Source organism: Gopherus evgoodei, chromosome 2 (genome assembly GCF_007399415.2).
Source record: "Gopherus evgoodei ecotype Sinaloan lineage chromosome 2, rGopEvg1_v1.p, whole genome shotgun sequence".
Taxonomy (NCBI): Eukaryota; Metazoa; Chordata; order Testudines; family Testudinidae; genus Gopherus; species Gopherus evgoodei.
In genome coordinates this window covers 251,187,322-251,211,238 of record NC_044323.1, presented here as the reverse complement: position 1 = coordinate 251,211,238, position 23,917 = coordinate 251,187,322, and the positions used below count along the sequence as shown (strand labels likewise).

Sequence of the window (23,917 nt, the reverse complement as noted above, 5' to 3'; positions counted from 1 at the left end):
AAATTAAACCTTTTTCCAAATACAAAATGTAGCACTTGGTTGTAAGCCGAGGATACTTACTTAGTATTGTGTGTATCAATGGTGTGAAAAAGCTCGTGCAATTCTTCTCCACTCAGGACTCCATCAGCAAAGTAGGCTTTGAATTCCTCAAAAGACAGTTTGCCATCATCTGAAACCAAGAAAACAAAACATCGTTAGCTACGGATACAATTTGTTGTCTCCTTTAATTTAATTATTCTGAACATAGAAAAAAATAGAATCATGGGACTAAGTGTTTAGATTAAATTTATTTGGAAACTTGATAACCAATTGTGTTCAGGCCATGTAGTGAGTATTAAATTAAATGTATCAATAATAGTATATCTGTCAATCAACTTTTACAGACATTAAAAGTAATTGATCAAATAATGTAACATAGTATTTATGTAATCGGCCCTGCAAAATTTAACACAAATGTTTCAAGCCATGGAGAGGTTACTACCCATTTATTGTCTGACCCTGAGAGTACCACCTTTTCTCCCATTTATATCTATATAGTTTGTTTGGTGAATGGCAAATGTAATTGCAGCTGTAGGTCCCATCATCAGCCAGAAGAAATTCTAGTTTTTGCATTTGTGTTAGGAAGGTTTTATTGAAGACTGATGCCCAGCCACCTTTCTCTAAGTAATTTGCAAACTGACAGGCCACGTAGAACTCTCCACCTCACTACCTTTGGTTGAAACCTAAAAAGGGTAAATGCCATTCTCAAGCATGTACTGGAAAGAATCTCAAGACATTCTCTTGGTCATAAAATATCTTGGAAGCACAGAAAATAGCCAACTCCTGTCTGTCTGTATTTGTGAGATATTATTGCCTGTAGCAGACATCGTAAGTAGACATCAGTAATCTGACTTAATTGAGGCCTAAGTTTTGCAGGTCTTTCTGGACCCTGGGCATCCATAGAAAAATTCTTCTTCTAATACTGCTCCTACAAACATTAATTGGCAAGAAAATCTCAGGCCATCGTGTATATTTTTCTGTCAAAATCTTTCTGTTAGTAGTTGAAGTCTTAGTTGCATCCCATTCTGTGGATGTCTACAAAGGCACCTGGAATGGAAAGAGGGCTGAGAGCTTTGGTAGAATATTCTGTAGGACCTGCACTAGGACCCTCTCCATGAACTTCACAACTCTACTCCTCACAATGGGACTAAATTGGAGACTGAATAATGTTAAGAGTTAGGGGCACCACGTTTCTACCCTAGGGCAAATGAACTTGACAGTTTCTGCTGGTGATTTTACAGACCCACATTTGTGAAGTATTAGGTGTTGCTGTGCTCAGCATTGCAATGCCTAGCTGATTTAGGAATCTAATTCTCATTTTCAGAAGGGATTTAGGCACTTAGGAGCCCAAATCCCACTAGTAGTTGATGGGATTTAGACTCCTTAGTGCCTAAACCCCTTTTGAAAATATTTCAGCTCCTAAATCAGTTAATCATTGCAATACTGAGTGCAGCAATGTCTAATACCATTAAAAATCTGGGCCAGAGTGCTTAAGGTTTGTCTACACTTAATATGCTACAGTAGCCCTGCTGTGCCAGTGCAGCTGCAGTTATTCTGCGTACACACTATCTACGGCAACAGAAGGGATTCTCTTGTCGACACAGGTAATCCATCTCCCCGAGATGCGGTAGCTCGGTTGATGGAAGCATTCTTCCATCAACCTACCACTGTCTACATGGGGATTTAGGTCGGCTTAACTAAAATGAGGATGGAAGCATTCTTCCATCAACCTACCACTGTCTACATGGGGATTTAGGTCGGCTTAACTAAAATGAGGATTTTCACACCCCGACTGATGTTGTTTAACCAGCCTAATTTGCTAGTATACACCAGGCCAAGTCTCAGATGGAACATGAGTCAACCCCATTTTCCAAACTAAAATATAGTCAACTTTTTTTCATACTTGGGTTTAACTTGTTCCAGTTCATATGTCCATCCATAATTATACATCTTCTCTGTTTGAGACGAGGCTAAACCACCACCACCTTTGCCTTTTGATGACTGATGGCTAATTATAGGTGCAAGGGATGCCTAAGGCCTAATGCAATTTGAGAAAAGTACCATATCATGGGAATAGTTAGAAGAACAGTATTAGGAATTGCATTAACCCTGAGGGGAAACAAATAGTCTCATTATAATACTGCTACAGCATTATTTGGCAGAGTCTGTTTCCTCTACTTTTTACTTTGGCCTTAATTGTAGCATGTAGTGAACTAACATGACACAACATCCTTGACTCAATCTCTGCCTAACCTCTCTTATCTAGTATTTCCCAACTATTAGCATTTCAGAGCTGGATTCCATATTAATTTGTTTGCTGGATGAAAACCTCTGATACGTATACTTTTAAAACTGGCTGGTGTCACTGCAGTGTGGTGTGATACATCCTTCCAGGAGGATACAAGATGGGATTTTCAAAATTGCTTTAGGCATTTTTGAAAATTCCAGACATAGTAAACATTGGACAGAAGCCATATTTTAAAACATGTTGGTTTGGATGTGTGGCTGCTGTTTTTCTGTGAGCCACAAAAATGAAATCTGAGTAGCCTGGTACAATCTACACCAGGTACGGAGCTGCTGCAATTGTTATATATGTATGTGGCTGCAAAGCTCAATGGCCATTCTCCATTCTGGAAGGTGTGGTTCTGGACTGCAAAGAGCTGCAGTCAGTGCCAGGCTCTGGTTGCTGTTGTATTTAACGTTTAAATAACAGTAATTGTAATTGTTAAATACAAACTCTTTGCCTTAATAAAGAAAGCACACAGCAGACTCTGATTTTTTAAAAATACTATTTATTAGAGCTGTCTGATTATATACCAAAGAATCTTCCTGTATGTACAATCTTCCTGTAACTACAGTGTGAAGGCTGAAAAAATAGGACTCAGTGCACATATTCCAGTGTGTTTTTAACCAGTGGAATAATCTGACAAAGCATCACATTTTGAGCAATTCTTCTGACTGGAACAGTTCAGAAATAGGCTTTTAATGCCTTCCGAGATCTTACTGTTGAAGTTCAGCAGAACTGACTGCTAGCAATTAATCACTGGATGTGTTTGGCAAACAGCATGGATAACTGAGCCCATTCCCAAAGCAGTCAAAGGTAATTCTTATAGGTCATCCTGCAGTGCAGAACAGACTGCTAATACTACCTTCAAAGAAATTAGAAATAACAAAGAGATTGTTCCAATTAAGCAGGAATCTCTAAGGAAGGTGACTATAATTTTTAACTACTAGAGTAGGACATGGACACTTGCCTTATTTAAGTCATGTTGTAGGGAGAGGATTTAGAGTATATTGGGAAAATAAAAACATAGACGAAACCAGACACAGGGTATCAAGCAGACACTTTGGGCCACTTTTTCAAAAAAAAAGTTGCCCCCTGTGTGCAAACCCGTAGGTACATGCGATTCAGATATTAGCATCTGCATATGCAGGTGGCAGAATTTCAATCTGCAAGCCCTATGATCTGTAGGCAAAAGTGGTAAATTCTATCATCTCTGCACACCGATATTCTCAAAAATTGCAGCCGTACGTACTTTCATGGGCACAAGCAGTGGTTGGGTTGCTAAGAGCCTCCCTTTAAAAATAGCTCTTAGACTCTGTTACTGGGTGTTAAGTTGTAGGACACAGCATAGAGGTGCAGAGGTTTTCTGACTCCTCGTGAAGTCAAATGTTAGGATTCTGCACAGTGACATAACACTCACCCTGGCAGGCAGAGCAGGTGGGTCCTTTTGGCAACCCCAGTGGGGTCATCAGAATTCAGATGGCTTGTTTAGCCTAACCAAAAGAAGGTTGAGGGGGGATATGATTGCTCTTTATAAATATATCTGAGGGATAAATATTAGGGAGGGAGAGGAATTATTTAAGCTTAGTACCAATGTGGACACAAAAACAAATGGATATAAACTGGACACTAGGAAGTTTAGACTTGAAATTAGATGAAGGTTTCTAACCATTAGAGGAGTGAAGTTCTGGAACAGCCTTCCAAGGGGAGTAGTGGGGGTAAAAACATATCTGGCATCAAGATTAAGCTTGATAAGTTTATGGAGGGGATGGTATGATGGGATAGCCTGATATTGGCAATTAATTTGGCAATTGATCTTTGATTATCAGCAGGTAAATATGCCCAGTGGTCTGTGCTAGGATGATAGATGGGGTGGGATCTGAGTTACTACAGAGAATTCTTTCCTGGGTGCTGGCTGGTGAGTCTTGCCCACATGCTCAGGGTTTAGCTGATCGCCATATTTGGGGTGGGGAAGGAATTTTCCTCCAGGGCAGATTGGCATTGGGCCTGGAGGTTTTTTGCCTTCCTCTGCAGCATGGGGCATGGGTAACTTGCTGGAGGATTCTCTGCAGCTTGAGGTCTTCAAACCACAATTTGAGGACTTCAGTAACTCAGACATAGGTTAGGGGTTTGTTACAGGAGTGGATGGGTGAGATTCTGTGGCCTGCATTGTGCAGGAGGTTAGACTAGATGATCATAATGGTCCCTTCTGACCTTAAAGTCTGTGAGTTTGAGACTCCACGGGTAAAATCTTGACGCACACAACCACTGCAGGTTCTAAAAATGATTAGGCGCAGCACCCAGCACAATGGGGCCCTGATGAAGATGACAGGTCACTAATTCAAAGCAATCTGGATCACTTGGTAAACTGGGCACAAGCAAATACTATACTTTTTATTGTAGCTAAATGTAAATGTATACATCTAGGAACAAAGAATGTAGGCTAGACTTACATGGGGGACTATATCCTGGGAGGCAGTGACTGAAAAAGATTTGGGGATGGAGACAGATAATCAGCTGAACAGGTGCTCCCAGTCTGATGCTGTGGCCATAAGAGCAAATGCAATCCTAGGGTGCATGAACTGGGGAATCTTGAGTAAGAGTAGAGAGGCTATTTTACCTATGTATTGGGCACTGGTGCCACTGCAGCTGAAATACTGTGTCCAGTTATGGTGTTCAATTTATCAACATCCTTCTTGAATAGTGAAGAGGATTCAGAAGAAAGCCATGAGAGCTGGGCAAGCTTGGGGGAGGGTAGTTCAGTGGTTTGAGCATTGGCCTGATAAATCTAGGGTTGTGAGTTCAATCCTTAAGGGGGCCATTTAGAGAACTGGGGTAAAAATCTGCCTGGGGATTGGCCCTGCTTTGAGCAGAGGGTTGGACTAGATGATCTCCTGAGGTCCCTTCTAACCCTGCTATTCTATGAGAGTGATTAAAGGATTAGAAAACATGTCTCACAATGACAGACTGAAAGAGCTCAATCCATTTAGTTTAACAAAGAGAAGGTTAAGGGGTGACATGATTACAGTGTATAAGCACCTACATGGAGAACAAATATTTAATAAGAGTCTCATCAGTCTAGCAGAGAAAGGTATAACATGATCCAATGAGTAGAAGTTAAAGCTAGACAAATTTAGAATGGAAAGAGGCATAATTACTTTTAACTTTATTTTTATTGTTTTTATATAAAATATAAACAAAAAACACAACAAAACATATATAAATACATGCACAAGATGGAGACAACATATAAATAACAAAAGTCAAAGTTAATTATTTGCAAAACCTGGAAAAAATTAAACCAGAGGAGGCCATGCAGGGTATCACTTATTAAAATGACTAAATAGATAAATAAGTGAGAACATAACCTCTGAGTATCAGAGATTGTGATGGAATGTCCACCCCACACAAGACTGGAAGGGGTTAAGGTGGCTGGGTAGGCCAATTAACTGCTCAGCGTGCACCTGGAAGAGAAGCCAGGGAGCAGGGAATGAATTAGACAGGAGGCTCACTTGGGCAGAACAGGAGAGGCCTCTATAAAGCCCAGGAGCTGAGGGCAGAAAGAGATAGCAGGGAAGTGGTCTGTAGTCACCCTTGGGAAAGGAGAGAGTTTGGGACTATAGAGGGTAGTCCACAGTTACTCCCCAAGAGGAGTAGACAGAATTATTTTTTCCATCAATCATAGAATATTAGGGTTGGAAGAGACCTCAGGTCATCTAGCCCAATTCCCGGCTCAAAGCAGGACCAACACCAACTACATCATCCCAGCCAGGGCTTTGTCAAGCCGGGCCTTAAAAACCATTAAGGATGGAGATTCCACCACCTCCCTAGGTAACCCATTCCAGTGCTTCACCACCCTCCTAGTGAAATAATGTTTCCTAAATGCAGTAGTAGAGAGCTCACTAAGCCAATCTGTGTATGAGGAAGGAAGTGCAGATTTCCATTTTCTCAAAATAACCTTTTTGGTCACTAAAATAGTTACAGCAAACCATTTCTAAATGTTAACTGGTAATGCCAACTCATCCAGCATCCCTAGAATACACAAGCTTGGAGAAGGAAAGATAGTGGCTCTTGAAGCTTTTAAAAGAGACTGAATATGGTGTTTCAGAATACATGCTTTTTTGACAGGTATTGAGGGTGTGCAAAAGTTTGGTATATAGCTGTTTGCATCTCCAGCATTCATTGTGTTTTGTCAATCTAGCCTTGAACAACTGTTCTGGATCCTGTAATACCTTTTTATATTTGTTCTGGAATAATCACAGGGCTAAAGAACTTGAAGTATCTTTTCCATTGAGCCAGATGTCCTCCAAGGTCTCTGTTGAGGTAGTAAGGCTTTTCCCCCTTTTTGTCTGTGACTTTTGTTTCCATATTTCTTAACATTTTCTTCTAGAGGTGAGAGAGTTTAAACAGACTGGTTTTCCCCTGTCCTTGCATGAATTCTTGAGTGTAGCCTGTGACGAAGTGGGAAATTTCTTAATGTTTTGTGTGTGCCTCTGTTTCCCCTATGTGCTGCATATTTACCTAGGTGGTGAGACAGGTTGTGTGATCTTTGAAGAGACCCCTAGACAGCAGAGGTGACTGCCATCCAAATTTCTAGGCCCAGAGGATGGGCAGACGTTTCATAACATAGCAACTGACCTCTCCCTCCCCACCCCCGCCAGAGCCAGTTGGCTGTGACGAGAACAGAGAGATGAGGTGGAGGCCAGGTGACTGGTTTGCCTTGGAAACACACAAAGGATGGAGGAGTGGCAACTGGGCATGACTGAGGGTGGGCTGTTGTAAGCTGGTCAGTCTCCTAGTTTAGAACTCGGGAGGAGAGCCAGGGCTCTGGATCTCTCCAAGATGGACTTTGCTGTAACTTCCTGCTCTCTATGCTAACCAGAAATGTTCTATACTGACTTCTAGAGGACTAATGAACCCTTTTGGTTTACAATGCTGGCTGAGAGTCACTGCTGACTGTGGAAATTGGGGGTGCATGGCCTCTTTGGGGTGTGTGTAAGGCTTCCCCAGGTGTCCTACTAAGGTGGACTCTCTGTGGGGAGCTCACAGTTTGAACAGGAGTGCTGAAAGCTCCAAACTCAGTCCCAGGAGGCACTGAAGCCAAGGAGCCCAGAGGGGGTGTCACAATGAAGTGAGTGCTGTCTGGGTTTCATTCAGAGCTGTTCCAGAGCACTGAGCCTGTGCACCCATGACATAACTATGGAGAAGGGAACTGTGGGACAGCAGTAGCTGCTATTTGTTATAAATGTAATTGAAGAATGCCAGTCTAACATCTTGTATTATAGCATTATTTTTTGTTATTCCTTTTTCCATCCAAATTATCTTAAGCATGGAGTAGGCCTTGATCCTGAGGCACAGGTTATCCCAGGGTGGTATGAGAAAAGAATTAGTAAGATTGGATGCTGTACTTGTCTTAAGGATGTCCCATGTAGATGCAAAGATTAGATTATTTCTTAAAGGAAGGGGTGGCCTCTTAAGGTATATAAAAGAAGAAGGGGAACCAGACTGTACAGCTAAGCTTTTTTTGATCTGGAACCAGGACTGTGTGTACACAAAGCCACTGGAGGGGAATATCTTTACAGTGATAAGAACATAAGAACGGCCATACTGGGTCAGAGCAAAGGTCCATCTAGCCCAGTATCCTGTCTTTGGACAGTGGCCAATGCCAGATGCCCCAGAGAGAATGAACAGGTAATCATCAAGTGATCCTTTCCCTGTCACTAATTCCCAGTTTTTGGCAAACAGAGGCTAGGGACACCTTCCCTGCATTTGGAATTCTAGATAATATAGATACAAATCTGGCAACCCTCTACCTCTAATTGCCCAGAAGTTTCTAAGGGCCTTGTTTGACAAATGAGGTTGTTTTTTTAACCCATATGAATTGCACAGTAAGCCTATTTATTTGCACAAAGAATGAGAGAGAGACCTAAAAAGGCAATAGGCTAATGACATAAGTCACTCTTGGGCAGATGTTCATTTTGGCCAGGGGCGGCTCTAGGGATTTTGCCGCCCCAAGCACGGCAGACAGGCTGCCTCCGGTGATTTGCCTGTGGAGGGTCCACTGGTCCCGCGGCTTTGGCGGACCTCCTGCAGGCTTGCCTCCGCAGGCATGCCTGCGGGAGGTCCACCGAAGCCATGGGACCAGCGGACCCTCCACAGGCAAGCCGCTGGAGACAGCCTGCCTGCTGCCCTCGCGGCGCCGGCAGAGCGCCCCCCGCGGCTTGCTGCCCCAAGTACGCACTTGGCATCCTGGGGCCTGGAGCCGCCCCTGATTTTGACTATGCCTCTTCTCCACAGTAAGGATAGAGGGAGGAGATGCCACCTCTCTACATCCTTGGAAATTTATCTTTGCATATAGTCCACATTTGTAGCAACAATTTTGGGAAGATTAGGACAAATCTTAATATGTAAATAAGTTATTTCCTTGAATATTTGAAATGGGAAATGCTGAAACTGAGAAGGGTCTTTTAGATACATCCATTGCTTGCTGTTTATTCCAGTTAAGGCAAAAAACACAGCTCTCCACAAAAATGTCAACTACAGTCAATAATGATGGAATTGATTTGAATGAACTCTCCAATAGAACAAAAATGTCATTAGCATATAAACTGATTTTGTATTCTCTCCTGTTTAGAGCTGCTCCATCAGTGGCTGAGCAGCGTATGTACATTGTCAGTGGCTCAAGAGAGAGATTAAAAAGGAGGGACAGGTGTAAACTTTTAGAGAATAATTGGAACAATTTACCAAGGGTTGTGGTGGATTCTCCATGACTGACAATTTTTAAATTGAGTTTGGATGGGGGTTTTTTCCTAAAAGAGATTCTCTGGGAATTATTTTTGGGAAGTTCTATGGCCTGTGTTCTACAGGAGGTCAGACTAGATGATCGCAATGATTCCTCCTGGCCTTTGAATCTATGAATCCTACTTGAGGATTCTAGATGCTGATGTAATACAAATAACATTTCAAATCTTTGCAGAGGCTGACTCACAACAGCATACCCCTACTTCTCCAGAGAACGCAACTGTCCTACGTGTTCTAGAACACTCTAATAGAGCATCTCACCAGCTTTGCTCTTCAACATGGGGCCGCCTAGCCTGGGGTCAAGAGAGTATGCTCTGCCCATGGCCCAAGCCTTCCTTTTAAAGACCTGCTTCCTTAATGGGGCCCAGCTGTATTGACAGTTTGAGTTGTGACAGGCATGTTCCCCCTCCTCTTTTCAAGGAAGCTTATTTATTCCTCTCTGTCTTGTTGGCAGCATCCACATACCCCATAACTCTCCTGTCAGCTCAAACGCATGAGTATAAAAGGCTTCTTTTTTTTGTTGAGCTTCTCTGAGGCTGACAAAATTAGTGGGAGGGGAAGAAGGGGTCCTGCAGGGAAAATCCCTACAAATAGACAAACTCAGGAGAATATTTAGGTTGTTCACTTTGTTTTGTCATTTAAGTTAACAATAAAAGAGAAGCCAGGAAGATGGTAGGCTTTGACTAAATCCTGTGGACTGTTTTAGGAGCAAGGTGGAAACTTTACTTGCTTTTACAAGTTTGCTTGTTATTTTCCCTATACTCTTTGAAAGAGGGCAGTTTCAAAAAATGGAATTTTAATACAAAAAGTCCTAGTGAAAGCTTCAAATATTCAAGATTTTGAAACATAACCATGTTGGCTGGTAAACTGCACAACCAAAAACACTTGTTAGAGACAGAGTAGGAAAACACGTGCAGGAGTTATTTCAATAAGGGTTAATATATATCCACAAAGTGAGTATCTTGCCTTACAAACCTGATTGAATTTTTCTGGCAGTAACACACAGAGAACAAAAGCAATGAACACCATTAACATGAACTTTCCGAGACTGTTTTTAAATATGGCACATGAATACACAATGTAGAAAATGCTCACTGGGCACAGCAACAGAGCTACAAACTGTTGAATTCAAAGAGCGAGAGACCATTGTGTTAAGGCAGCTCAGGACAGACATGGTAAATAGTGAAGTGATACTACAGTCAGTAAGTATAGCCAAAATTTTCCCTAGTAATCTGTATATCAAACTGAGTGAAGAAATATTCATCTAGGCAATGATTCAAGCCTTCAGAGAAGGAATAAACGGAAAAGAGTAGAGGAATAGAATACTGAGTGACTTGGATGGACTAGGAGCTTGGATGGTGCTTTATACAAGTTGCTGTAGACAAAGAAGATAGTGTGAGCAGCAGACTGTTCTTGGATTAAGGGTAGATGTAAAACACCCCAAAATACAAGGCTGTGGGTGAAATCCTGACCCCACTGAAGTCAATGGGAGTTCTCCTGGGATCCCTCCACACTGAAGAGCAAACCTGCTGTTCCTCTGCCATGTCTTCATTCAACAGAAATGAGTGGGTCACATTCTGATTGATTATATCAGTGTAACTCTATAATAACTCCACTTAAATCAATAGCGCTACTCCAGGTTTTTGTGGGCAGATCAGAGCTGAATTTGACCTAGTGTATCAGAGCACTAACAACAAGGCACAAACAAAAGCCAAGGAAATAAACATATAGCATTCACACTTACAAGAGGTCCTGAGCCTACAGAAGTGGTCTGTGGAGGTTGTGGAGAACAAAGGTGGGAGAGGGAAGGTTGGTATTTGTGGGAAGAAAATCTGTGCTGCTCTGAAGTCTTTTGGGAGAAATGGTAGTGTTGGCTCAGTAGGTTGACAGATTTGATTATGGTGGATACATTCAGAAGCTGAACCAACCGTCTGCATGAAGTGCAAACAAAGTTTTCAGTCTGAGGTTGTGTAAACCATTCAAGCAATTTTTGGGGTGTTTCTAAAAGTTTGAGTTCACATAGTTATTCTTCATCTTCTAGCGACACTCTGACTCACTCATGACACCTCATACAACAAGTACAGAGAATGAAGTGGGGGTGGCCTGAATCCAGATATTTACCACAATCCTGCCTCCTTCTCTGGCCATAATGAGGTAGGGGTCCTCTGGAAAAATAGTACATTAATATGTAATTAAATACTGGACTGCAACACACATCCTCAGGGAGCAATGTTAAGGATTTTCGCGCTCTCTCACATTTTTTCTGCTCAAACTCACAATCTTTGCGCAGATTCAAAATTGGGTAAATTTAATTTCTGTTTCAGCTAAACATTTGGAGGTTTGTTGATCGCTGTGTTTGACATGAAAAGAAACAGATAGTAGCTGCAGATAATCAACCTTTACAGTCTAAATAAAATGTAATAAGTGACAAAAAGCCAAAAAATCAAGGTGGCACAATATTTTGCTTTGCACATGCAGTTTTCTGTGACACAACTGCCATAAAGAGCTGTTTGAGAATCTAAATACAGCTGCCATTTGGCACTAGAGACACAGTGTGAATATCAAATAAGTGTTCTATGAACAAGCTTTTCTTAATATATATAATCTTTGGCTGTAGTTTAATCACTTAATAGAGATGCTTTCATTGAGCCATTTACTCAAACTGCCTCCTTTACCTTTCAAAAAAGAAGGCTTCAAATGTAGTAGTATTGGTTATGCATGAGGAAGGAACATGCATGAAATCAATGTTCTCTCTGGGAACCTTTCTTGACCATGGTTGACTCAGAGAGAAGAGGGGTCTATAGTATCGGTTAGGATACAGAACCCTGAGGCACTCCTCTATTAACCTGGTTCTACTCTTAAGGAGACCTGATCCTGTGCCATTAAAGTCACAGGGAGTTTTGCCAATAGGGAGCAGGACTGGGTCTTATAGTGGTTTGTTTTCTATTGCTTAACTTGTTAAATTCATAATCCCTGAGCAGATTTGCCTCTTGCCTCATGGTTACTTATTTTCACTAATGTTCCTATGAGACACCTAATCTCAAGCTTTTTGAAAATCCAAGTAAACAATGTCCACTTTTATCTATTAATTTAAAAAATCCCTGACAGGTTATAGGGGCTTTTTCAGAGTCTATGAAGGTTTGACCCTGTCTTGTTGTTCTCATCTAAAAGCTGTACTAGGCTGTCTTTAGTTACACTCTGAGCTGTGATTCACCAGAGCATTACTCTAATTTTATACCAGTGTAAATTTGCAGTAGCACAGTGGTCAGTCAGGCCCTCCATCAGTTTCCTTGGTACTGAGGTGAAGTTCACAACTAGATCACCCTCAATAAGGTTCTCTTAAAGCAGCACCTCAGAGTATCCTCTGCCTTTTTGGTCTTCAGTAATGGCTGCTGTTTGTAAGAATATGCTTTGTACCTTTACCATTGTGTCTATGTCACACATCGTTTCTCTCACAACCCTCAAATATCATTTGGTCCAGGTTATTTAGTGCAGTGGAACTGAAATTTCTACCTTACAGACTGCATACTTTGTCATGGGTAAATATAAACAGAGGATGATTCATGAAAGACAAATGTTTTTGAATGCAGTGTTGTTGTAGCTGTGTTGGTTCCGTGATATTAGAGAGGGGGATCAGGGCTGCCCCAGGGGGGGCAAAGTGGGGACTTTGCCCCAGACCCCTCGGGGCCCCCACAAGAATATAGTATTTAATAGTATTGCAACAGTTTTTAAATGGAAGAGGCCTTCAAAATTGCTTTGCCCCAGGCCCCTGAATCCTCTGGGCTGCCTTGGGGGGGGATATAATCATGGTCTATAAAATCATGACAGGTGTGGGGTAAATAAGGAAGTGTTATTTACTCCTTCTCATAACGTGAGAACTAGGGGTCACCAAATGAAATTAATAGGCAGCAGTTTAAAACAAACCAAAGGAAGTATTTCTTCACACAACACACAGTCAACCTGTGGAACTCTTTTCCAGAGAATGTTGTGAAGGCTAAGGTTCAAAAAAGAATTCGATAAATTCATGGACGATAGGTCCATCAATGACTATTAGCTAGGATCAGCAGGGATGGTGTCCCTAGCCTCTGTTTGCCAGAAGCTGGGAATGGGCAACGGGGTGGATCACTTGATGATTACCTGTTCATTCCCTCTGGGGCATCTGGTATTGGCCACTGTCAGAAGACAGGATACGGGGCTAGATGGACCTTTAGGTCTGACCCAGTATGGCCGTTTTTATGTTCTTAAGCTTTCCATCTTACACAGAGCTCTTCTTCAGGCCTGCCTCTCTCTCCAACAGAGGTTGGTCCAATAAAAGCTATTACCTCACCTACCTTATCTGTCTCAACTTTTCTGAAGTCATTCCTTCCTTAGACAAATCTAAGTTACACCAAACTCCAGTATCATTTGCCTGGGGAACATGGCCTCAAATTGTTTTGCAAACCTTGCTTGCTTTTGCATGCCTTCTCCAGTGTCTTTCATAAACATGATTTATTTAACCTCCAGCCACAGCTCCCTGTCTGCCTTGGAGTCAGAATACCCCTAGATATCATATGCGGATGGACAAAAGAAGGAGCTATACACTGTGCCTTCCATTCTAGCTCATGGGCACTTATGATACATTTTCACAAGAGTTTTCATTTTGTCTATTTTAGAAGCTTTCCTTCAAAGATCTCCTTCAAAGACCTACACTTTAGTTAATTAAAACTCACATCTCCGTGTGGCCATGCCCATCTTGCAAGAGGTCAGTGAGACAGATAGGTTAAGTGACTTCCCCACAGTGAGTCAGCAGTAGAACCAAGACTAGAGCCTAGGAGACATGGCTGCCAGTAAGTTGCTTTAACAGTTAGCAGTTCCCACATGGGAAATCCACATGCAGGGGAACTATATTGTTCTTTTGAGCTCAAAGACAACCCCATGTGATACAAAATATACATAAAAATAGTGGGGCATATGGTGCATCCAACTGTCCTTCTCCAAATGAGACATAAACAGGTGTACACACCCAGCAAAAGGGAGCTATGGTGAATACAAGATGTGCAAAAGGCAGAGAAAAGTGTGGAATTGCCACAAGATCATAGGGCAGAAGGGAGTTAACCAAAACAGTTCCCCTTCCCGCCCTTTGTTTATCCTGTCTACTCAGAATGTAAGCTCTTCAGCTCAGAAACTCTCTAACTGTATTCAGACAATACCTATCACAAGGGGGCTCCAATCTTAGTTGGGGTCTCTCAGAGCTACAATTCCTAATACAACTATAGTGTCCACAAAGGAAATGTGAAACCCTCTCAGGGTTGAGAAAAGGTTAAAGGCCAGTTGGACTATTCATTCCACCTGGGTGGTAATTAGTTACTTACTTGTCAAACAGATGGTACCTCTACACTGCAATAAAACACCCATGGCTGGCCCTGGCCAGCTGACTCAGACTGGTGGGGCTGGGGCTGGTGGGCTATAAAATTGCAGTGTAGCTGTACAGGTTCAGGCTGGAGCCTGGACTCTGAGGCCACCAGAACCGGGAGAAGGTGGCAGAACCCCAGGAAAGGGTGTGACCCAGGCCCCAGAGGCTAGGTGGATGCTTTAGGACTTTGGACTGCACCTGTACATTTCCTTACCTAGAAGGGGTTTGGACTATCAGCATCTCAGCCAGAGGACTGAGTGGGGTGCAAAGCCAGAGGGCAATGAAGATGGAAAATCCCTGCAACTTTGCACCTGGACACATGAGGTGAATGGGTGATGAGTGCACATGATTACAGGCAGACTTTCAGTAGTGGGGGATGTCACATGACACTGGGAGATCATACAGCTAAATGGAAGCCTTGTCATGATAATGGTCACTGTTCAGCATCTCATGCATTAGAGTGAACAGATGTGGGGAAAAAATTTATTCAGGCCACTAACTTAAAGTGAGAACTCCTCATGGTTAGCTCCCACATGTACAGTATAAAATAGCCAGTAAGCAGGGCTAGTTTAACATTTATGACTAATTGTGTAGTGAAGAATACAAGGGCTACTATATTTCTATTGTCCAAAATTAGCAAGATGCAAATGCACAGTGCAATTCCATTTCAGTTTGCATACTGGGAAATAGTTTTTGAAAAGTGCCATCATCATTTAAAAAAATTATGGCACATGCACAAATTGCAGTTTTCAGCTCTCATAATGGGGCTATACCATGACTAATTTTCAGTGAAGCACACAAAAGCTTTCGTCCTTCCTAAGCATCATCCCTCTGCCAGGTGCAAATGATTAAGCAAGGTAGGGGAGAATCAGGGCCTACGTCTTTAAATTTGCTCTTTCTCAAAACTTAAAAAAAATATGAAAAGGAGGATTTTGAAGCATTGAAAAAGGATAAAGCACAAAGCAACAATCTTCCATCCCCAGCATTTAAGCTGCATCTCTTAATCTTTCTCAGCTTCAAGTCCCCACGGAATAAGAGCGAGGCATTCGCTGTCATACAGGGCAAGAAAAGATAGGGAGCCTTGGGTGGCAGCCAGCAGCTTATGAATGAAGAAAAGTGAGCCAGGCTGTCACAATGATCTCAAAAGCTTTCACTGAAAAGCTGGAGTTCCCAAATTAATTTTAAATGAGTTAATTGGGCTAAAGAACAAGATGGAGGAGAATGAGAGAAACTACTGACATGCGTTGCCAGCCCCGGAGAGCATTCATCTATACGGTAGAGCGTATGAAATTGAAGAGATCCAAACAAAACACTTCTTTCTGCTTTATAAGCACCAAGGGCCAGATCCTCAAAGGTACTTAAGCACCTAATAATTTCAGTGGGTGTTAGGTGCCTAACCTGCATAAGTGCAATTGAAAATCCTACTAAGTGCTTATCTGCATCTTTAGGTATCTACATACCTTTGAAAACCTGGCCTTAAGTGCCAAGTTCAGACCACATTCACTTTTAGGGCAGAACTGAATGTAACTCGAAATTCAGCTTAAATACAAGCCCATAATTAGACCTGACCCATCCTTCGAAACTGCTATGCAATTTGCCCTTGCAGAGGCAGTCAACGTGACTTATAGGACACCCAGATGAGAGAGCACATGTGCAAAAACACACTTCCATGTCCCAGCCCCACATTCTAACTACAGAGGGCTTGCACAAAATTGCCCTAGGCATGGCTGCCTCTTTTCCTTCATTTGATAGAGAGCCATCCTGGGCACAGAACTATCAGCAATAGATTCAAACATGGCATGGACAACTTCAATGATTTAAAATAATTTTCTCTGTCTCTCTTACTTTTGCCTAATTTGACTCAGTGAGTGAAGAGCTGGGAAGCTGGCCAGGATGCAAGGAAATGAAAGAAAAACATGAAATGTGAAGAATTGCAAACAGCATATCAGCTGAAAAAATATTGATGAAGAGTGCAGAGAAGATGTCAAGTAATGAATTTTAATGTGCTATGGAATAATAGATGTTTGTCTATGACATTCAAAGCACTAGAAATAAAAAAGATACAGATCCTTAACCAGCCTGGCAAATGCACTGTGCTTCAATACAGACTGTGTTTTTGGATAGATATAGTGGTAGTATGCTCATTTCACAGATGGAGAAGCTATTTTACATAAGCAGACCCAAGATCACACAACATCTGAGTGGTATAGCTGGAAAGAACTCAGAAGCTCTGGCTCAGTCCCCAACTATAATCATAGTTTTTCTGTAGAATGATTAATAGATTTTAAGGTAAGTAAAATCCATTTATTCATTGTAGCAGCATGACTTCTCAGTAACCTGCTGCACACTGTGGTTAGATGTTGGCTGTGTGTGTGTGTTTATTTAGTGTGCTGTCCCAGCTCTGCACAGATAGCAGAGATAGCAGACCTCAATTAAACTACCCAATAAATTCACAGACTCGGTTTTAAGTGAAGGCTCCTGGCCACATTTATTGTCGATGAAGCATGGTAATAGCACCTGGCAGATTCTATGAGGCTACTAAGACATGTACGCTTGTGACAATGGACACAGCTCACGCAGAGGCGGGACTTTCCATTCCCCCCTCAGCTGGTCAAAGACACTGGCTCTGAGATACATCTTTACACACCAGTACAAACAAGTTGCGTATTGCCCCTGACGTATTAGGGTGCCACCTATTCTCTTGTATCTGTTGGTTTGATTAAAACATCTCTATTTATTATGCTGTCATCCTGACCTTATCCTTAAGGATGAGTCAGTGTGTTCCTGTTATCTTTGGGGAATGTGCTGGTATTGAGGTGTTCTGGTACTTCTGGAGTATGCTTGTGTGAGTGCTCTGTGCCCAGCACCTTTTAGGAATATGTGTTTTTGCAGTATTAGCCCCGTGCTTGCCAAATTCTGTGAGCAGGGCCTGCCTTTTGCTCACAGCCTGACTTTGCTTCATATTGGTAAAGTTTTAACCACTACTTTAGTTCAGGCCTCAGGCCTCATACTAGGCCTCTAATAAAAGGGCTTCTGTCTCAGGCTCTCTTCCTACTACACATACCATCTATTCCTCTCCTTACTGGCTGTCCCCTACTATGATGACCTGCCACTATTCCTTCCATGATAACTTTCTTGAGATTATTTCCATCTCTACACTCGATGTGACCAACGCATGTAAGTTTGCGCCTGTTGCTTTCCGACAGCAGGATCTGTTTCTCTTCAATAATATTTCTAACATAAGTATTCCGTCGTCTTGTCTATCCAGGAGATATGCAACAGTCTTCCCCAGCACCACATCTCAAAAGCTTCAATTTTCTTCTTGACAGCAGCATCAATTTCCTGTGATTCACATCCAAAAGTCATTATGGACAAAATTAAGCTTTTCAGGAATCAAACCTTCATACATTTTGAGATGACAGCTTTTCCAAACTTCTGTAGGTATAGGTCTCTAGGTATACATCTTGCTGGGCATAAGTAAATTTGCCTATAGCTTGATTTGAGTGCCAGGTTAAACTGCAAAGAGTGTGACAGACTGTGTGCTGGAGATGGTGTTTTTGGGCTAGTTGAGATAAGTGGGAATACCCTGAACTGATAACTTTGAAATGTGGATAAGGTGAAGACATAAGTGATTAGTTCCTTACACAGTCTTCAAAGCAATTGGTCCTTACATGATCTGTATGATGTCCAAACCAATTAAATTTAAGAAGCATAGATTTTAGTAGCTAGTAGTGTGTGACATGATTTGGAATTATGCTATCGCTCTGTATATAAACAGCCTGGGCCTGGCCAATGTGGACTTAGAGCTAGCCCATGCCTAATAAAGGAACCTGAGTGATGAGCTGGAGTCAAACTGAGTTTGGATCCCAGAGAACTGGATGGAGTGTTCTCCAAAAGTGGATGAAATGTTCCAGATAAGCCAAGTGCAAAAGGTTTCAAAAGGAATCCCAGCAAGGCCATGGCTGAATGAGCCATTCCTAATCTTCTTCCAATTTCTATGGAACACCCTCTTTTATTGGATATGTTTGATCCCAAATAATTAAATTCATCTACTGCCTCTATGGCTTGACCATTAATTGTGATGTCTGCTCTCATCTTGTTTTTCTTAATTATGTCAACGTACATGCATTTCATTTTTGCTTCATTCAGTGATAAGCCATATTCCTCACTGGCTGTTTTTACAAACTACAACATTTCTTGAATTGTTTTTGTGGTGGTAGCAAAGAGCATCATGTCCTCGGCATATCTGAGGTCAGTTAAGAGTTGTCTACCACTGGAAATTCCAGCAACTTCCACTTTGTCAAAACCTTCCAGGCCTAGCCTCATAATAAATGTGACCAAAAGCGGGGCAGTGAGTGGTTTCCACTGGACAGGGTGTGACACAAGGGTTTATTCTGTCCTCAAGCCTCTTCAACATATAGGTCTGGTCCACACTACGCTGTTAAACTGATTTTAACAGCGTTAAATCGATTTAATGCTGCACCCGTCCACACTACACTGCTCTTTATATCGATATAAAGGGCTCTTTAAATCGATTTCTGTACTCCTACAAAATGAGGAGTAACGCTAAAATCGATATTACTATATCGATTTAGGGTTAGTGTGGACGCAAATCAACGTTATTGGCCTCATTATTTTACAGTAGCTACCCACAGTGCACCGCTCCATAAATCCACACTAGCCTCGGACCACGGACGCACACCACCGAATTAATGTGCCTAGTGTGGACGCGCACAATCGACTTTATAATGTCTGTTTTATAAAATCGGTTTAAGCTAATTCGAATTTATCCTGTAATGTAGACGTACCCATATACACACAATTTAGGGCCTAAGGGACCACCATTATGATCATAAGATCTGACCCCCTGTATGCCACAGGCCATAGAACTTCGTTGAGTGATTCCTGCCTCTAGAACCCAGTATTAAAGGCAGGAATTTGCAATGATCTCAGCTTTGAGTGCTTCAAAAACATTTTGCTTGTAAATCGCTATCATCATAACTAAGATTTAGTGAAAGCCACAGCCCCATAGAAGTTTCGCATGTAAAAATCAATGTTTAGCATGCACTTGAGCTGTCAATTGAAAAACCTTTAAACATGGAAATGGAATTCAGATCTCTGAAGAATGGAACTTGTTACCAGATATTTGACTGATGATAACAATGGTACAATTCCATCATTGTTATGTTCATTTATTCTATGTAAATTATATGACATATGAATTATGAATGAGAACTCAGTGTTAGCATTATGAGTCAATCATGAAGAGGTGCTGAGCAGCTGCAACTCCCGTTGGAACCTGAGGGAGCTGTTGATTCTCTGTCACTCTCTGAATTTTGCCTTATATTAAAATTATCCTGAGTCCTTTGGCAGTACACTTTTGATGAGCCATTGTTTGCATTGTGTTGGAATTGGGGTGAAACCAAGACTCCCTCGCAGTCCATATGACTGACTTCATTGGAGCCAGGATGTCACCCACTGTACTAATGTTTAAGGTAATTCTGTACATAGGAGAGCATATGAAATTATCAAACCAGATATGATGATAGGGATGCTCTTTTAAGACTATTTAACAGTCTTTATAATGCACATTTAAAAACCCACATGACTAAGTGACAACCGAGTTCCTGTGTCATAAAAAGATTGGGATGTATGGAATGAAAACATATCAATGTGAAACCAGTAACAATTTCTGAAGGCGAATCTAATCAGAATGTGTTTTATCAAAAAATTCCACTTAAGTTACTTGCTGAAAGAGAATATTTTTCAAAAAGCTCAGTGCTTGCATCAATTTAAAAAAAAAAGAAAATCAGACAACAAGCTAGACTCAGAATCAGGAGAGAGAGAGAGAGAGAGAGAGACAGTGTTGATCTTGGCATTATAATATTTTATATTGGATCTGCAGGTTTTTTCCACTGGGCACTTGGTATTCAGACCATGCTCTCTTGATCCTTTGTTTTGGTCTGTGCAGTTGGTTTTTATTTTTTCATCATTTACTTGCAGTCATCCTTCATCACATGCTGAGTAATGTTCCTATCTGTAGACAAATAGAGGCATCTACATTTAACTTGTCTCTTGTAGGTCTGCCTATTGCAGCTCTTTGTTTTTATTAGGTCGCTGACTAGAGCTGGTCTTAATATTATTGGGTAAGGTTGTGAAAATAAAGTTGGGACCCCAACCTCAAAATGTAACAAGATCCTGGCCAGTATTGTGATTGCAGCAAGGTGGGTTTTAGCATATGCCAAAACTTTACTTCATATAAAAATGGGTGGGAGAATCTTCGTCCTAATACCAACCTCTTGCTGCAGGAAAAGTGGAGCACATGTACAGGGCCGGCTTTATGAACTGCAGGGCCTGATTCGAATACTTGGTGGCGGTCCAGGGCTTTGGCGGCACTTCAGCGGCATGGGTTCCTCTCTGGGTCTTCCGCGGCACCGAAAGACACCCCCCCACTGAAATGCCGCCAAAGACCTGGAGTGCCCCCCTCCCCGCCGCCAAAATGCCGCCGAAGACCCGGAGCGCCCGCCCCCACGCTGCCAAAGACCTAGAGCCCCTGCCTCCTGCCGCCAAAATGCCACCGAAGACCCGGAGTGGACCCCCCTGCCGCTGAAATGCTGCCGAAGACCCGGACACACACACACACACACACACACACACACCCGCGGAAGCTGGATGAGTAAAAAAAAAAAAAACATTAAAAAGGCATCTAAGGCGCAGGGCCCTCTTAGGTGCGGGCATGGGGCCCGATTCCCAGGAATCAGGGGAATCGGCTTAAAGCTGGCCCTGCAAATGTAGTTTGTTCTGGAGTCCATACATGGTTCCCAACATCTACAAGTTTATTAAGCTTCAGTTGCCCAAGGAAGCTGGAGGCAAGTGGGGGTGCTGCTAGGTTCCCAACCACTGTAGGGTTCAGTGTGATGGCTGGGGAACTTCAGCATGTTCTTCAGGATTTACAAACTTATTATCACAATGAACATCCAGCGAGGTTGATATTTTACACATGGGAAAACTAATGCACAAAGGGTAAGTGACTTTACCAAGGCCTCAGAGAGTCGGTGTCAGAATGGGGAATTAAAGTCTCTTGCTATAGAACTGTGCATGTAGTTCACTAAACCAGATTATTCCCCATGCCACTGGGCTGCTCTCAATTGTGGCCAGAGGTCACAATGGGAGAGGATGTGAATTAAATGCAGACAGCCATCTGGGAGGTAGCTTGCATAGTCCTTTGTGCCATCACTGACAGTTCAGCTAGCAGTAGCACTCTGTTTTGAACTGGTCTGGAGTCAAGTAACTGGTTATTTAGGTCCCCTGAAGCCCAGCCTCAGATGCCTTTAGGTGTGGACTAGATTAGTAACAATTTCAACCTTAGCCATTAGCTGTGTTTTCAAGGCTATCTCCACACAGACTAGGGCTGGGGACTTTTAAAAGACTGAGGGTACGTACGCTTTGCATATAGAAGTCCTCAGAAAAGGAAAAGAGCGTGTGCAGGCCTCATTACATAGCAGGCAGCCCACAGAGAGTTGAGCCAACGTACTAGTGAAGGTCAGGCCAAGCTTTCCCAACCCCCGAGAGACGAAAGCAGAAACTAGCGAGTTCCCCCCTCATTCTCTTGAGTGATAGCAGTGAAAGATTTGAGGATGCTAAAGGGGAAAAGGGCAGTGAGAAGAGAGGAGGCCTCTCCTCACACTCAGCTGCAGAGAGGTGGAGTGAGAATAGAAACACATCAGGATGCAGGTGCTGTGCAACATCAGGGCACTGCCCTGTGATTATTGTGTGGCACTTCATGACTCCATTGAATGGTGAAGCAGCTCTCCAGCAATTCAAGGATAAGTGCCACTTTCTGAGATCAAGAGATCTGGTCTCATCGCCCTTCGCTCTTTCTTTCTGTATTAACACAGACTGTTTGCTGGTGGATTATTGGGGATATAGGGAGTATGTTTGAATGTCCACTCTTGTGCAAACAGGGAAGGAATATAGGAGGATTTTTGGCTCAAGGATCCATGGTCAGAAGAGGCCCCAGTGACCAGTAACTGGTACAGTGCACACTTGATTGTAGTCAACTGACCACATGCTGCTGATGCAAGACCTTAGTTCCATGGTTCAGCCCTGTGTCCTTCAAACCATGTCAGAAGGTGAGCGAGGGGATTACTGCAGACAGTAATGGAATCACGTGGTTCCGATGCAGCCAGCATGCATGGCACACACTGTTGGCTGTGGGGAGAGGGAGTGAAGATTGTTTAGTGGGGAGAGATGGGGAAAGCCAAAGTTTTGGTTGTCCCCACCCAGTATATTTTTGCTTCCCCTAGACCTGGGGGAGGAGGGGGGGGGCAGAGAGGAGGCGGAGGGGGATGACAAAAATGTTTATTTCACAGGGAATTCCACAAATTAAAAAATAAAAATTCTGTTTGAGAATGGAGGGGAGGAAATTTACATTTGCTATGAAATGAAATCCTGAAAAAAATTCATTGCAGGTTGATTGAAAGTTTCATTTTGATTTAGACCTTTTTTTTTAAATTGACATAATGTCAAATAAAAGGATAAAACAAAGTTTGTTTTGAAACAGAAAATTTAAACATTCCTTTCCCCAAAAGGTCTAAACCGAACATTTTGACAATATAAAAATTATTTTTTGCATTTTTTTTCTTTCAAAATGAACTTTCATCATAATGTTTAGCTTTCAATGAATTGGTGTCTATTGGAAAATTTCCAACCAGCTATACTCCTCCTCCTTACCCTTCAATCATTGGCATTTCTTACTTACACGTTGTGCTCCCTCTGAGTAAGAGAATCAGGCACATATAAGATTGCCAGGTATTAAAAATGATGTTGGTCTAATCCATACTTTGCATTTATGGAAATCACCATCAGTTATCATCAGCCCGTTTTGGTATGAAAATATGAACTACAAATATAGCTTAGTCACCTGATCTTGTTGAGAGCGTGGATAACTGGTTAGAACTGGAAGAAATCAACAAAAGAGTTCAAAATTATGCAGTGGTATGCATGCCTGAAGTGGTACAGAGGCCTATGTAACCTGGCCACTTTAGCAAAAGAAACACAACCCACCTGAATGAAAGGTTAGAAAATACTCATGACATTTAGTCGTCGCTTATAGGAATATGACTATTTGGTGGTGCAGTTTATAATTTAGAGCCATATTTAACTGTCATAAGGGTAATACAGCCATTGTAGCATTTGTGAGTGCTGGTAATTATGTTCCTATTTAAAAGCAAGATTTCTATGCTTTTTGATCTCTCATTTCACTTTGTTTTTGGAAGAAGTCGTGTATTGTCCATATCATCCAAGTCTAGATTACAACATTTTATACCAAGGAATTGTACTATTTCAGAATCTACTGAGTAGTTACCTAGCACGAGTAAATACTGCTGTTCTGTGAACAA

General features: G+C 42.1%; 1 protein-coding gene across 1 annotated transcript in view; it reads right to left on the bottom strand.

Annotated features, from left to right (window-relative positions):
* The window catches only part of NECAB1 (N-terminal EF-hand calcium binding protein 1), a 131,939-nt gene that overhangs the window by 91,457 nt on the left and 16,565 nt on the right, over positions 1 to 23,917 (bottom strand). The window contains exon 3 of the mRNA XM_030553425.1: positions 61 to 169. Within this exon, the coding sequence (XP_030409285.1) occupies positions 61 to 169 (109 nt within the window). The remainder of the gene's footprint in view (positions 1 to 60; positions 170 to 23,917) is intronic.